Raw genomic sequence first — 13,519 nt, forward strand, 5'->3', positions numbered from 1 at the left:
AAAATATGATCAACATTTCAAACAATGTAACAATTACATGTTGCACATAATCATATCGTTTTTGATCACTTCCCAAATGGTCGTCTTTTTTTTTTTTTTTTTAGTAGGACAAGAAACCATCAAATTAAAGGGCCAGACGGTCCGTGGTGTTTTTGGGAGCTGGACGATGGCGGAGGGAGCTGCTGCTGCTGCCGCGGAGGGAACCCCGCCTGTCAACCCGACCGCCTCCGCGATGGCCTACCTACAAGACGATGTAATCATGACTTTACCTTATGACTGGGATGGTTTACCATGTCAGCCCCGTCAGGTCCCAGCGAAGTTACCAATAATACGATGGGAAATGACGCGGCTAACCTAGCTAGCTAGTTGCAGCTGCACCTGTAGGAGAGGCTGTTGGCAGCCGGCCTCCGGCCTCGGGGTCCGACCCCGTCAGCGGTCTGAGGAATGATGAGGCTGTGGGGGGTCGTTCAGCTAGCTAGAATACTAGCGAACATGAAACGAGATGTTATATGACAGCGTACGCTGTTGACGTTGTCTGAACGTGTCTGTGGAGGAGCGTTGAGGTCCTGATTCTCCCTCCTGTCTTCTCCTCCAGGTGAAGGCTGATGGTTCAGACGTCATGCCCGCCCTCAACCTGGGTGAGCTGGACCTCACCACAGACGAGTTCATACTGGATGAAGTGGACAGTAAGTGTGTCATCATTCTTGTCTGTAAAAATGACATCCATGTTCCTCTGCTTAGTGTTCCCTCAGAGTGTAAACGAACCTTTCTGATGGACTATTTTGCTCTGCCCCAACGCCACCCCCCACCCCACCCTCCCTCACCCCACCCCACCCCACCCTCCCTCACCCCACCCTACACACAGTTCACATCCAGGCCAACCTAGAAGATGACCTGGTGAAGGAGGCCCTGAAAACGGTATGACCACACATCCATGTCCTTTAATATGAACTCATTCAGTGTCAAGGGTGAATAAAGTCGCCCAAGTTGTCAACATTCTAGAGTGCCAAGGGTGACATTATTCACCAAAAATCCATAAATGATGATGCTTCATTTTATAGCCAATCAGAGTGTTGTTGCTAGGTAGATAACACACAGAACACTTGGAACTCTAGGTGGTGAGTGTTCCAGAACTCTTTGGCAGTTAGAGAGTTAACACACTTCTGTCTTTGTTTTCCCAAAACTTGCGATGAATATGACGGCGATATGATGTCTCCTGTCCTCTGTCTCTGTCTGTCTCAGGGAGTCGACCTCAGGCAGTACTCAAAACAAGTGGAGGCGGAGCTTCAGCGGATTGAGCAAGCTTCCATCAAAGACTGTATCCGTTCCAGCCAATGATATCTTGTGACATAACTGATGCACTGTCACTGTTTCCCCAGGCTCTCTGAACTAGGAAACGTTATGTTGGACCCAACAGAGCTTAGTTTGTGGGGAAACATATCCAACCAAATACTGATCATAATAGGTTATTGACGAGAAAGTATTTGATAAAGCGTGTGTGTGTGTGTGTGTGTGTGTGTGTGTGTGCGCGTGTGCGTGTGCGTGTGCGTGTGCGTGTGCGTGTGCGTGTGTGTGTATGAAACAGATGTCAAGTCGCCCCACAATGCAATGTGCTCCAACCGAGTCTCGACCTCTGACTCGCCGACACACATGTGACCGTCTCCTCAAATACCCGATGTTAACCAGCTACGCTATTGAAAAGCTAGCAATTGGACACCGCAGGTGTGGGGGTGTTTGAGTTTACCATCTCAACTCAGTTCCATGTACACGTTATTCTTAATAGTCAATTGTCACTGGTAGATAAGCCTTGACCCAGCCTGTGTTAGACATCAAGGAGAGCCAGAACATCGCCTCTCTGCACAACCAGATCACAGCCTGTGACTCCATCCTGGAGGTGAGTAGCTGGCGGCTTCAGGAGGCTGTTAGTAGAATGAACATCAGATGAGGTCATTGAAAGAATGCTTATTCAGTTGACCCAAAGTTCTCTGACACATTGTGATGGCTATATTCTCAAACTTATTCAGAAATCCATTAATGATTCTATTTCCCTCCCTGCCTCCCTCCATCCCCTCCTCCCTGCCTGCCTGCCTGCCTGCCTGCCTGCCTGCCTGCCTGCCTGCCTGCCTGCCTCCCTCCATCCCCCCCCCGCCCCCCCCCCCCAGCGTATGGAGGGAATGCTGAGTGGGTTCCAGAGCGACCTGTCGTCCATCAGCAGTGAGATCCAGACGCTGCAGCAGCAGTCTGTCAGCATGAACGTGAGGCTGAAGAACCGGCAGGCCGTGCGGAGCCACCTCAGCCAGCTGGTGGACGAGCTGGTGGTCCCCGGGGCCATGATCTCGTAAGGCAGCAGCTCCCAAACCCCACCTGGGGGTCCCCTGATTTAAAATCGGGGGGCCCCTGAGAAAATCAAACTAACCTATGATTTGATCGATAAGACACAAACATTTGATTTCGTATGAAGACAAACATTGCCTGTGTTTTGCACCTGTAGCCGATGTTGCAGTGTGTTGGGGTTCATTGATGATGTGTTTATTTCCTCCTGCAGGATCATCCTGGAGAGCACAGTGACAGAGCAGGACTTCCTGGAACAGCTCCATGAACTCAACAACAAGATCAACTTCGCCAAGGAGCTGAGCTTCAGAGAGACGCTGGCCTGCTCTGACATCCAGGACATCGTAGACCGCCTCAAAATCAAGGTAGAGAGAGAGAGAGAGAGAGAGAGAGCAGGGGAGGCTGGTGGAGGTAGAAATCAGAGGACGGGCTCATTGTAATGGGTGGAATGGTATCAAACACACGTTTGGTGATACCATTCCTCATTCCATTCCACTCATTACAATGTCCTACTGTCCTCCGATGTCTACCTCCACCAGCCTCCCCTGCTCTCTCTCTCTACCTCCAGCAGCCTCCCCTGAGAAAGAGAAATGTGTAAAAACATAAACATGGGTTAAATGAATGGATGATGTATGAATGTGGTGTTTCTTCTGCTCTGCAGGCTGTCACCAAGATCCGAGAGTTCATTCTGCAGAAGATTTATTCCTTCAGAAAGCCCATGACCAACTACCAAATCCCTCAGAACACACTCCTCAAGTACAGGTAACAGCACACCAGGGGAGGCTGGTGGAGGTAGAAATCGGAGGACGGGCTCATTGTAATACATGGAATGGAATATACCATTCCTCATTCCATTCCATGGATTACAACATGCATCAAATGGATGAAATGAAACAATAGCGGATGCTTGAGAACTGGTGTTGAGAAGCTCCTCCTCTTGGGGAAGCTCCGCCTTATGGTGAAGCTCCTCCTCTTGGTGAAGCTCCTCCTCTTGGTGTTGTAGGTTCTTCTACCAGTTTCTCCTGGCCAATGAGAGGACCGTGGCCAAGGAGATCAGGGACGAGTACGTGGACACCATGAGTAAGATCTACTACAGCTACTTCAAGTCCTACAGCGGCAGGCTCCTTAAAGTACAGGTGAGGATGACTCCAACCACTCAGGTCAGGCACAGGATACAGGATAATACAATACAGTCCAAATATCAGGAGGTAACAATGAAAGTGCAATCATAACACAATAGGCATAAGTGTAATAGACAAGTGTAATAGACAAGTGTAATAGACATAAGTGTATGGTGCCCTAACTAATGGACCACAGATATATTACATTTTTTTGGTGATGTTGTAATGTTGTGTGATGTGTGGTTGTAAAGTGTGTGAGACCTTGGCCTCAGTGGGACTCCCTGCCAAAATATAGGTTAAATTAATGGTATTTAATGATATTTATGATATCTGTGTATTATGTGTGATGGCGTGTCTGTAACCCTGCTGTGTGTCTCCATGGTGACAGTACGAGGAAGTAGCAGACAAAGATGACCTGATGGGAGTGGAGGACACGGCCAAGAAGGGTATCCTTTCACCCCAGGGGAGGCTGCTGGAGGTAGACATCAGAGGACAGGCTCGTTGTAAAACATGGAACGGGATGAGGAACGGTATCAAAGACACGTGTGTTTAACGTTCCTCATTCCAGTGTCTGATACCGTTCCTCGTTCCACTCGTTCTACAATGAGCCCGTCCTCCGATTTCTACCCCCGCCAGCCTCCCCAGTGATACACACATATGTTTTGCATCATGCCAACATGCGGAAATTAATTTTATTTCACTGGTGTTCAGTTGACTACAGCATGGTCTGATTGGTGAAGCTGGTTCTCAGACTGTTGTGTGATTGGTTGAGCATCCTTCACCACCTAGCAGGCTTCTTCTCCAAGCCCTCTCTGAAGAGCAGGAACACCATCTTCACCCTGGGCCAGCGGGGGGCGGTACTGAGCCCAGCAGAGCTGGAGGGGCCCATCCTCATCCCCCACACGGCCCAGAGAGGAGACTGCAGGGTAAGACCACCCAGCCTCCACACCAGGGGAGGCTGGCAGGGGTAGACATCGGAGGACGGGCTCATTGTAATGCATGGAGTTAAATTCCCTCTCTCTCTCCCTCCCTCTCTCAGTACCCGTATGAGACTCTGTTCCGCAGCCAGCATTACGCCCTCCTGGACAACGGCTGCCGGGAGTTCCTCTTCCTGTCTGACTTCTTCATGGTAGCAGGAAACTCTGCGCTGGACCTGTTCAACAGCATCATGGGAAAGACGCTCAGCATGTTCCTGGTATGAAACACACTTCCACTTAGACAGAAATAAATATCTAGTCATCAAGGCATGGCTACATCCTCACACCTCTTCTCCCACAACTCTGCCATTTTGAGAGCAACAATTTGTTTGGAGGTTTTAAAAGCGCTGACAGCTGACCAGGTGATAACCTTTCATGGTTGTAGTCCAGGGGAGGCTGGTGGAGGTGGAAATCGGAGGACGGGCTCGTTGTAATGTGTAGAATGGTATGAGGAAGGGTATCAAACATTCCTTATTCCATTCCCTGCATTACAATGAGCCCGACCTCCACCAGCCTCCCCTGTTGTTGTGATGGTGAAACGGACACTGGGGAAGTACAAACCTCTGGATGTCTACAGTGGGGGGTCCTCTTTAAAAAGCTGTTCTGACTCCTCTTCAACATGTAGAAATGAATTCTGAATGGTCTTGTTGGGGGATCCGGCACTGCATCAGATGATGTTGGTTAGAATGAGAATGGGCTTTAAGGATGACAGTAACCCTTTACCCCTTCACTCCTCCTTCTGCATCCCTCTCTCTCCCTCCTTCTCTCCCTCCTCCTCCTCTCCTCTCCTCTGTAGAAGAGTATGTCTGCCTACGTGTCAGACTGCTATGACAGCATCGCCGTGTTTCTGTGTATCCACATCATCCTCCGCTTCAGGGCCATCACTGCCAAGAGGACCATCCCTGCCCTGGACAAGTAACAGCCCTCCAACCCCCCCACACACACACTGCCCAGGCCTGTACACTGGAAGGTCAAAGGACATCTCTGTAACTCTCTCTCTGGGCCAGGTACTGGGAGGCGGTTCTGGAGCTGCTGTGGCCCAGGTTCGAGCTCATCCTGGAGATGAACATCCAGAGTATCCGCAACACGGACCCCCAGAAACTAGGAGTACTGGACACAAGACCTCATTATGTATGAGACACACACACACACACACACACACACACACACACACACACACTAACACACTAACACACTAACACACTAACACACACACACTCTCACACACACACACACACATACACTCACAGACACACACACACACACACCCACACTCACACACATTATTCAAAACACACTTCCACAGCCTCCTCAGTCATGTTTATATGTACAGCATATTAAATAAATACTTTATTAGATAAATACTATTTTATATTATATAAATAGTTTCATGTATTAAAGAAGCAACCAGTTGTTGAACTGTGTGTGTGTGTGTGTGTGTGTGTGTGTGTGTGTGTGTGTGTGTGTGTGTGTGTGTGTGTGTGTGTGTGTGTGTGTGTGTGTGTCAGATCACGAGGCGATATGCAGAGTTCTCCTCTGCCATTGTAAGCATCAACCAGACCTTCCCCAACGAGAGAACCAACTCCCTCCTTGGTCAACTGCAGGTACTGCACCACCAAACCACAACACAACACTGTGCCAAAACACAAGTCACATGAAACCACTTATCTCATTCACTGCCGAGGGTGAATAATGTCGCCCCAAATGGTCAACATGCTACGGGTGACTTTATTCGCCAAAATTGCAGAAATGATGCTGCTTCATTTTGTAGCCAATCAAAGTGTTGTTGCTAGGTAAACACCACATAGAACACTTGGCATTCTAGGTGGGGAGTGTTCCAGAATGCTTTGGCAGTTAGAGAGCTGTGTTTGTAACATGAAGTGGGGGAGTCTAGGGGTTGGGTTTTTAAAGTGGGGGGGGTCTAGGGTTTGGGTTTTTAAAGTGGGGGGGTCTAGGGGTTGGGTTTTTAAAGTGGGGGGTCTAGGGTTTGGGTTTTTAAAGTGGGGGGTCTAGGGGTTGGGTTACTGATATAGCTGCCACTGTTTCTTTCAGGTGGAGGTGGAGAACTTTGTCCTCAAGATGGCCGCTGAGTTCCCCTCACGCAGAGACCAGCTCATCTTCCTCATCAACAACTATGACATGCTGCTCAGCGTCCTTATGGTGAGATGAGGTTACCGCCACCAACATCACCGGCTAGAACAACACCAGGGAGGCTGGCGGAGGTAGACATCGGAGGACGGGCTCACTGTCACTGTCACGCAGGGCTCATTGATACCATTCCCCATTCTGTTCCATGCATTACAATGAGCCCGTCCTCCGGTTTCTACCTCCACCAGCCTCCCTTGAAGTCCCCCCCCCCATCTGACAACCTGTGTATTCAGTGGTCATTGCTATCGGGAGATCTCTTTTTTTTAATTTAAAAGATATTTCCAATCCGTTGTTCTCTCTTCTGTTCCTCAGGAGAGAGCAGCTGATGACAGTAAAGAGGTGGAAGGCTTTCAGCAGCTGCTCCTGGCCAGGACCCAGGTAAGCCTGCACGGGATTGTGGGTAATGTAGTTCTATTGGATTGGATTCTCGGAATATCAATGTTTAGTCATTCACCTGCTGTATATTTCTGTAACTATCGGAACGTTGTTTTTGACCTTTTCATCAGGAGTTCATCGAGGAGATCCTGTCCCCTCCCTTCGGGGGGATGATAGCGTTTGTAAAGGAGAGCGAGGCGCTGCTGGAGAAAGGGCAGCTGGATAGACTGAAGAATGACGAAGGTGAGAGAGAGAGAGAGAGAGAGAGAGGGGGGGAGAGAGAGAGGGGGGGAGAGAGAGGGGGGGAGAGAGAGAGAGGGAGAGAGAGGGGGAGAGAGAGAGAGAGAGAGAGAGAGAGAGAGAGAGAGAGAGAGAGAGAGAGAGAGAGAGGATAAGTCTCACACTATTCTCGACATAACTTCCACCCATTTCTCCTTTCTCTCTCTCTCTCTCCGTCCGTCTCTCTCTCTCTCTCCCTCTCCCTCCCTCCCTCTCTCTCTCTCCCTTCCTCCCTCTCTCCCCCTCTCCCTCCCTCCATCTCTCTCTCTTTCTCAGCCCGCATCACCCAGCTGATCAGGGGTTTCTCCATCACGTGGAAGCAGTCTGTGGAGGGTCTGAGTCAGGACGTCATGAGATCCTTCACCAACTTCAAGAACGGCACGGGCATCATCCAGGTAACGCCCTCTCCTCTGCTCTGCTCTGCTCTGCTCTGCTCTCCTCTCCTCTCCTCTCCTCTGCTCTGCTCTGCTCCCTCAACACACTGCTGTAGTGGAGGGTTTCTACTGAATAAGTCCACACACACAATGACATACAGGGCTCTGTTTTAACAACCCAGATGCAATCGTTGATCCAAACACGATGGCATCTCGTAATCGCTCAGGGGGCCGTTTTAGAAACAAGGTTACAAGTTTCGCGGGGGTATCGGTCGCGTGTATGCCAGCTCTGTAGCGTATTCTGAAACTTTCAGACAATTGAACTTCCTCTGTAATTCCTCTTCGATCCACCAGGGGGCGCTCACCCAGCTGATCCAGTACTACCACGGCTTCCACAAGGTGCTGTCCCAGCCCACCTTCCGCAGCCTGGCCGTGCGCTCGGAGCTCATCAACCTGCACCACCTCATGGTGGAGGTGAAGAAACACAAGCCCAACTTCTAACCGGAGGTAGGAGGCGATGGAGGGATGGAAGAATGAAGACATGATCTCTGCCTGGTTGGAATCAAGAGGAAGAGGATGATCAATATTCCAGTGACATTACTCCACTGATTAGGGGATGTTGCGTTCTGTTGCACTTACTTGGGAACCTGTTTGTGTGTGACAGGTGTTGGTCTCAATCTTAGTGGACAAGGTTGTGTGTGTTATTGCTGTCTTTGTCTTTCGTGGGTGCTGGGATCTAGGTTGTCTGGTGGGAGGGCTTGTTTAACGCTGCATTCTCCAACCTCTGTGTCAGTTACATTTGCCGTGACCCACCGGTCAGTTAAAAACACAACTCACTGTTCATGGCTGGCTGTGTGTGGAAACAGAGATGGGGGAGAGCTGTTTTAAGAGGGGAGATGAGATGAGAAATCCAGTGGTGGTTGAGATGGAGGCTGGGGAAGAGAGGGAGGCTGGGGAAGAGAGGGAGGCTGGGGAAGAGATGGAGGCTGGGGAAGAGATGGAGGCTGGGGAAGGTGCTGGTAGAGCACTGATCTAGATGCGTAGCCGGGGACGCCGGTGGAGGTGTTGGAAACCATTCCTGATTCCATTCCATGCATTACAATGAGCCCATCCTCCGATTTTTCTTTTGCTTTGATGACAGTTTTGCACACTCTTGGCAAGGTGTGTCCAAACCTTTGACTGGTACTGTATATATATGACATTTATATATATTCTATATACGTAGGGTATATAGATCAGTGAGGTGGAGGGATCTACGGCTCTAAGGAGGAAGGGATGGGATGGTCCCCAGGAGCACAATGGAACATCCTGGGACGACATGAGAGGTGAAGAGGAGATTGGTGTCTTCCAGACTCCTGTGGTGTTTTAATGTTGTGTATATACAGTACCTGCTCTGTAGAGGAAGGCATTCCAGTATGTATCTGAGTTTAACAGGGCCCAGTATTTCAAAACGTTTAATCTGAATCAAGATAATCTGTATTCTTTTCTGCTATCCAGGATCAGATGGAGCTGGCTCATTTCCTCCTATTCTACTCAACATCTGACGGATATGATCCTGGATCGCAGAAAATAATCTGTCAATGAATTTGTCATTCTGATCTCTGGGCCCAGGCTGTAATATCACCACAACATGACTGCTTGGATCATTTTCATTCAAATTTTATTTTATTTATTTAACTTGAATTCATCTGCAATAAATTGCATTCAACAACAATCAATGTACAACAATCATAACTGTGAATAATATTGAGTTAATACTATTAAATATAAACACCACTGAACTTCAACCAGTTCAACTACTCAACCAGTTCAACCAGTTCAACTACTCAACCAGTTCAACTACTCAACCAGTTCAACCAGTTCAACCAGTTCAACTACTCAACCAGTTCAACTACTCAACCAGTTCAACCAGTTCAACCAGTTCAACTACTCAACCAGTTCAACCAGTTCAACTACTCAACACACCATAATGTTCAGTCAAGTTTTCACGTCTCCAATCAAAGGACATACAGTTATATACGGAAGTTTACATACACTTAGGTTGAAGTCATTAAAACTCATTTTTTAACCACTCCACAGATTTCATGCTATAGTTTCACACTATAGTTTTGGCAAGTCGGTTAGGACATCTACTTTGATACAAGTCATTTTTCCAGATTATTTCACTTAAAATTCACAATATCACAATTCCAGTGGGTCAGAAGTTTACATACACTAAGTTTACTGTGCCTTTAAACAGCTTGAAACATTTCAGAAAATGATGTCATGGCTTTAGAAGCTTCTGACAGGCTAATTGACATCATTTGAGTCAATTGGAGGTGTACCTGTGGATGTATTTTAAGGCCTACCTTCAAACTCAGTGCCTCTTTGCTTGACATCATGGGAAAATCAAAAGAAATCAGCCAAGACCTCAGAAAAACAATTGTGGACCTCCACAAGTCTGGTTCATCTTTACTAGGATTAAATATCAGGAATTGTGAAAAACTGAGTTTAAATGTATTTGGCTAAGGTTTATGTAAACTTCCGACTTCAACTGTACATGCTAGCATCACGGTGGACGGTGCGTTGGGACCGTAACTCACGAGGCAGCGTCTCTTAGAGGAGCTGGAGACCCGAGAGCGAACAGGAGAGAAACCACGACGCAGAGAGGAGAGAGGCTGTTCTTCCCGCCTTCGCCTGGAGAGAGAGGAACCAGACAGAACGTTACTGACCGTCATTCGTCAGGCGATGATTATTTCTGTATTATTTGGGGTGTTTTGTGGCGCTGTACGATAAGTGGCTTCGGTTTGGTCTCCCAGGTCGTGTGATCTTACCGACAGGTGATCTGGACTGGATCTGGGGGACGTGGCGACTCTCAGAGACCTCTGTGTGACGGACAGTGTAACATGTTAGCATCGGTTGCTAACCGCGTGGAAGGAAGACTGTTTTTAATATCACAGAATACAGGTTGTGCTGGTGTTCACATGAGTACAATCATAAAGGGGATTAATTCCATTTAAATATTACGAAATAAGACTTATGCTCAGGTGGTAACCAGTTCATTTGCACTTTTGACAGTCTCTTATAGTGCTTACCAGTTGTAGATCTCCACTTTCCTTTTCCAAGGGGCAATCTGGGATTGATACATCCATTTTTGTTACTTTTAAATGAATGACATATAGCCAAGAATATAACTTATAAATGCCTCACAAGCTTAGTTCAACTGTCTAATCCCATCAGAACCCAAAATATATGTTTGTTTTTCTGTATTGTATGTAGGCCTAAACAATGTCATTGTAAACAAACACTGTAAAGCTTCAAATCATGGTTAAAAGCTCTGTCTCTGAATTTGTCGTTACATTCATCCAGCCCCATCCCTCAACTATTAACCAAAAAGTTGGCGGGAGACTGCTTTGTTGTTTTTTGAATCCCAGATTGCACCTTTAACTAGCGAGAGATTAGCCAAAAGGTTGCCACTAATATGTCAGATTTAAAGAAGCCTGTAGGTCAGCGGAGGCTGGTGGAGGTAGATATCGGAGGACGGGCTCATTGTAATGCATGTTGGACGCCATTCCTCATTCCATTCCATGCATCACAATGAGCCCATCCTCCGATTTCTACCTCCCCTAGCCTCCCCCAGCCTCCACTGACATACAACCTCTAGTTCCTTTAGTTTCAAGTATCTGTGTCACCTTTCTCTACTGTGAGTTGCACTGTGCTCACTGCCCTCCCGTGAGGATCCAGCACCCTGTAGGTCCCGCTGTCCGCCACAGTCAACCCCTGAAAGATCAGCTCCTCTCCTGCCTCCTCCAGCTGACCCTTGATCTTCTCCTCACCCTTCATCCACAGGACCGCCCACTCCATGGCGTTCCCCCCATGGAAGACCACCCGTACGGCCTGAGGAGTGTGCAGCTGCAGGGTCATATTTTCACCCACGCCCAACGACAGTTTGGACTTGTGGTCTGGAGAAGATAGGGGGTTAGGGTTAGGATAGGTTGGTTTAGGGTTAGGGTTAAGAAGATAGGGAGGTAAGGTTAGGATAGGTATGAGGTAGGTTAGGATTAGGATAGGTTAGGGGTAGATTAGGGTTATTTTGAACTCTGATGAAAAGAACACCGATAAGACAACCCATACCAATATACCATCCTGGACATAAATGACCATGGAATTTTTTTTTAAAGTAATAATATTACTTTTACATAACCCTAACCCTTACCATGGACTGACAGTTGGACACTCTGAATGAACTTCCTCCTCTGCATCCCGGCTCCGTCCACCATTATGAAGCTCTCGTAGACCCCCACGTCCCCAAACTGCACATCCCGCATCACCAGGGAGCAGTCGCCCCCCGCCAGCCTCTCCTGAGGCACCTCAACCCGGCCCTCGAACCCGTTGGCCTGCCATTGCTGCTCTCCCTTCTGCTCAAACACCGTCTGGTCCGGGGTCTGCCACTGGATGTGGCAACCAGAGTCCTGGGTAGACTTCCAGTGGCAGGGGAGGATGGCCCGGCTGCCCACCGGGGAGGAGACAGACACTGGGGTGGAGGGCAGGGAGGAGGAGGCTGGAGGAGGAGGGGAAGGTTGGGACATATGTTTTAAGACCCAATCCATGCGTGGATCCTATTTGTTGATTGCTAATGAATGAGCATATGGTTTTTTTTATACTCACCAACACAACTGAAGATCAAGAGACAATGAAGATATTTGAAATACCTGAAGGAAATACAGAATTAGAGAAAATCTGGAAACCCCTTTCTGCACAACCCCCAAGATGATCAGACTAGCATTTGGATTTGTTCTTTCCTTTTTGCTTTTAAAAATGTTGACTCATTGTAAATGTCTTAAAATGTTTATTAGCACTTATGTTATACAACAACAACAACAACAACAATAGTAAACAATGATAACATCTTTCATATCATCATAACAATGATTTACTGCGTATTTGTTTTATAAACTTGAAACTTGAAATAACAAAACACAGCCACAATAATAATAATATAATATAACATTTATATTTAATATAATTTACTGTGAACTAGACAGCGTATCCGGGCAGATATGTGACGTCCTCGTGACTGATCCAGACTTTATATCAGATCGCGTCGCTCGGTTTCGTTTCTCCGCTCGCGTGCATTTCCCCCGAAAACCGGCGGCGCCGCTCCGCCCGAACCCACCGCCCGACCGAACCCTGCCTGGCAACTCGTACGGTTTCAGTCTGCTACGAAACGAAACTGGACGTGCTCGGATCACCGGCGGTTCTGCCAATGGTTCTTTCTTGTTCGGTTTGGTTACTTCATCAATGGATGATAGCCTGTCCGTTGACTCTGGGCTACTACGGACTGGTTAGATATGAAAAAACGGTTTGGTTTTTATCATATTTAAACAGAGGCATCATGAGGGGTATTTATTTCAGACTGCCTGATCAAACAATAAATGGTTCATCTTTTTATTGCGAATCTAGAGATTCTGTACTTGTAACTAAATTATTTAATAATAACTCATTTGAACTACTTTGATTCGCTAAAACTGCATTCCAAGTCAACTGACTCAAATTCTGCAAAACTAATTCTGATACTGACAAAGCCATGTATTGCGTATAGCCCTGCTCCACATGTATGCAATAGTTTATTTATGACACGTTATGGACACACTACCAGTCAGTTGAAGTCAGGCTTACCGGTGTTGAGACATGGTCATTGCCTGCAGTGGGATTGACTCCTCCGGTGAGATTGACTCCTCCGGTGGGATTGACTCCTCCGGTGAGATTGACTCCTCCGGTGTTCCTGGTGATTACAGTTCCATCTGAAGAGCTGCAGACGAGGTTCTGCGGTTTTGTACACAGCCATGCAGCGTCATAGAAAAGAAATGAAACTTACCGCTCCAGGGCGACAGTCCAGAAACAGATACTGATACATTTTAATCCCATCTAATTT

The 13,519-nt window shown here is 47.6% G+C and overlaps 2 protein-coding genes across 2 annotated transcripts; one reads left to right on the forward strand and one right to left on the reverse strand.

Annotated features, from left to right (window-relative positions):
• Positions 1 to 110: 110 nt before the first annotated feature.
• vps52 (VPS52 subunit of GARP complex) lies at positions 111 to 9,319 on the forward strand. The gene is made up of 20 exons (XM_083681084.1): positions 111 to 253; positions 596 to 686; positions 866 to 918; positions 1,243 to 1,318; positions 1,827 to 1,894; positions 2,163 to 2,338; positions 2,546 to 2,696; positions 2,993 to 3,093; positions 3,335 to 3,467; positions 3,841 to 3,898; positions 4,245 to 4,378; positions 4,492 to 4,647; positions 5,226 to 5,344; positions 5,437 to 5,560; positions 5,938 to 6,033; positions 6,482 to 6,589; positions 6,890 to 6,955; positions 7,084 to 7,195; positions 7,508 to 7,626; positions 7,960 to 9,319. Exons 1-20 carry the CDS (start codon positions 167 to 169, stop codon positions 8,104 to 8,106), a joined length of 2,175 nt encoding a protein of 724 aa, XP_083537210.1. The 5' UTR covers positions 111 to 166; the 3' UTR covers positions 8,107 to 9,319.
• A 138-nt stretch (positions 9,320 to 9,457) lies between these two features.
• On the reverse strand, positions 9,458 to 13,397 carry LOC310812497 (uncharacterized protein). The gene is made up of 6 exons (XM_083681085.1): positions 13,264 to 13,397; positions 12,253 to 12,296; positions 11,801 to 12,145; positions 11,277 to 11,546; positions 10,419 to 10,469; positions 9,458 to 10,281 (listed from the first exon to the last, which is right to left on the reverse strand). The coding sequence occupies exons 1-6, from the start codon at positions 13,281 to 13,283 to the stop codon at positions 10,184 to 10,186; spliced, it is 828 nt and encodes a 275-aa protein (XP_083537211.1). The 5' UTR covers positions 13,284 to 13,397; the 3' UTR covers positions 9,458 to 10,183.
• Between the last annotated feature and the right edge of the window lie 122 nt (positions 13,398 to 13,519).

The sequence above is a fragment of the Argentina silus genome (assembly GCF_951799395.1).
Source record: "Argentina silus genome assembly, chromosome: 11".
NCBI classification, from domain to species: Eukaryota; Metazoa; Chordata; class Actinopteri; order Argentiniformes; family Argentinidae; genus Argentina; species Argentina silus.

Excerpts from the sequence above, each read along its gene's own strand:
- vps52 (XM_083681084.1), top strand. The coding sequence starts at position 167 with ATGGCGGAGGGAGCTGCTGCTGCTGCCGCGGAGGGAACCCCGCCTGTC. Across the intron at positions 3,899-4,244 it reads GGAGGACACGGCCAAGAAGG|GCTTCTTCTCCAAGCCCTCT; the intron begins GTATCCTTTCAC and ends ACCACCTAGCAG. Across the intron at positions 6,956-7,083 it reads TGCTCCTGGCCAGGACCCAG|GAGTTCATCGAGGAGATCCT; the intron begins GTAAGCCTGCAC and ends CCTTTTCATCAG.
- LOC310812497 (XM_083681085.1), bottom strand. The coding sequence starts at position 13,283 with ATGACCATGTCTCAACACCG. Across the intron at positions 12,146-12,252 it reads CTTGATCTTCAGTTGTGTTG|CCTCCTCCTCCCTGCCCTCC; the intron begins GTGAGTATAAAA and ends CTCCTCCTCCAG. Across the intron at positions 10,282-10,418 it reads CCAGTCCAGATCACCTGTCG|GCGAAGGCGGGAAGAACAGC; the intron begins GTAAGATCACAC and ends CTCTCTCTCCAG.